The 1,901-nt window shown below is 40.6% G+C and overlaps 1 protein-coding gene across 1 annotated transcript in view; it reads left to right on the forward strand.

Annotated features, from left to right (window-relative positions):
* Positions 1-1,259, forward strand: part of LOC106878727 (caspase) — a 2,984-nt gene extending 1,725 nt beyond the window's left edge. Inside the window, exon 2 of the mRNA XM_052977489.1 lies at positions 1,219-1,259. Coding sequence (XP_052833449.1) covers positions 1,219-1,259 — 41 coding nt within the window. The remainder of the gene's footprint in view (positions 1-1,218) is intronic.
* The last annotated feature ends 642 nt before the right edge of the window (positions 1,260-1,901 follow it).

Genomic DNA, 1,901 nt, shown 5'->3' on the forward strand with positions numbered 1-1,901 from the left:
CAGACACGTGTACCCTTGACTTAGTTCTCGGGGATATTCAGCGTGACACTGTGACAAGGCTGACCCTTTGAATTACAGGCACAACAGAAACAGGAAGTAAGAGTGAGAGAAAGTTGCGGTGAAAGAGTACAGCAGGGTTCGCCACCATCCCCTGCCGGTGCCTCGTGGAGCTTTAGGTGTTTTCGCTCAATAAACACTCACAACACCCAGTCGGGGAATCGAAACCGCGATCCTATGACCGCAAGTCCGCTGCCCTAACCACTGGGCCATTGCGCCTCCACAGCACTGGATTAACCACTAAGCAAAATAGTCATGTGCTTAGGGTATCAAGGGAAGTGGAGACACTAGAAAAATGGTAAATGGTTTACATCACAAAAGAAATCACTTCAACCTTGTTACAGCAACATTCAAAGTGGTTTATATGATCGGAAATATATTTTCGAAGAGTTCATGTCGCCGTAGTGAGTATCCGATCGAGGACTATGCAATTAAAAAACGCAGGAGAAAACTTTTCCAATGTAAATAAAGTGGTTGTACACAGAAATAAACATTATTTTTTCATATTACTGGTAGTTTTGTTTCATTTCAAATATAGACATTATTTTATAGTTTGTTATTGTTTATATTTCGAATTACATATATATGGGGATACCAAACAGCCTTCTCTCATCACATAGATGAAGAGGCTAATCTAAAACTGAGGCTGAATGACGTCCTCTCCTCATACCGACACTCTGGAATTCAATACCGAAGGATCGCTCTTATTTTCATACAAAATTGTTTTCGTATTGTTTTTATAAAAAAATAACAAATAATTCATACTGAAAACTTCATAACCTTTTAGTTATATTTCATTCGTAAGGCAGCGAGCTGGCAGGATTGTTAGCACGCCGGACGAAATGCTTAGCGGCATTTCGTCTGTCGCTACGTTCTGACTTCAAATTCCGCCGAGGTCGACTTTGATTTTCATCCTTTCGGGGTCGATAAATTAAATACCAGTAAGACACTGAGGTCGATGTAATCGACTAGGCCCCCTCCCCACAAATTCGATGTCTTGTGTCTCCAGTAGAAAAGAATCGTTAGCACGCCGGGCAATATGCTTAGCGGCGTTTCTTCTGCCTTTAAAAAAATGGATGCTGATTGCAAGGCCTTTGACGAAAGGCCGCTCAAAATTCCAATTATTGCCGATATGTTGTTTATTTGATATTCGTCTTTCAGGATTAAAGAGGAAGGCTCGTAGTTCATCTAAACTATGTTAGCAGCAGCAGTCTACATCACTGCGATCACCACCACCACCACCACCACCACCACCACAACCACCACCACCACCACAACGTGGCTATGTGTCGCAGCAAAAGTTACTTACACCACCAGCTTGGCATCATTAGGAGGGTGACTGCTGTTACTATTAATATAACGCCGTCACATCATCCAGCAGCAACAGTTGTAAGTTTGTTTACATCAACGCTTAGACAGTCGGCAACATTTACTGAGTCACTGTCGCTGGTAACATAAAATTGAGGAATGGTTTAACGGAACCTGTATTAACTAGACATTTCCGAGACTACTTTGCTTCTGAGGATTTGCCTTTCCGCCTGAAGTATACAGGTTTTGTGAAACTTGCCGCCATTGTCAGAAGCTTTCCTGGTGGATTAAATGTGTGTGTGTGTGGATATACATAGATAGATACATAACGTTGACCACAGCACATTGAATGTCCGCGTTAGTGGTCAACGTTATATATAAAAATATACTTTAATCCCTTGAGATTGCAGATATTATTTCTGAATCTCTTTGATTCTTTAAATGTGCTAGCTTCCTGGTAATTAATCGATATTAATTAATATATGATTTTTTACCCTATGTTTTAATAGATAGATAGATAGATAGATAGATACATA

The sequence above is a fragment of the Octopus bimaculoides genome, chromosome 28 (genome assembly GCF_001194135.2).
Source record: "Octopus bimaculoides isolate UCB-OBI-ISO-001 chromosome 28, ASM119413v2, whole genome shotgun sequence".
NCBI lineage: Eukaryota > Metazoa > Mollusca > Cephalopoda > Octopoda > Octopodidae > Octopus > Octopus bimaculoides.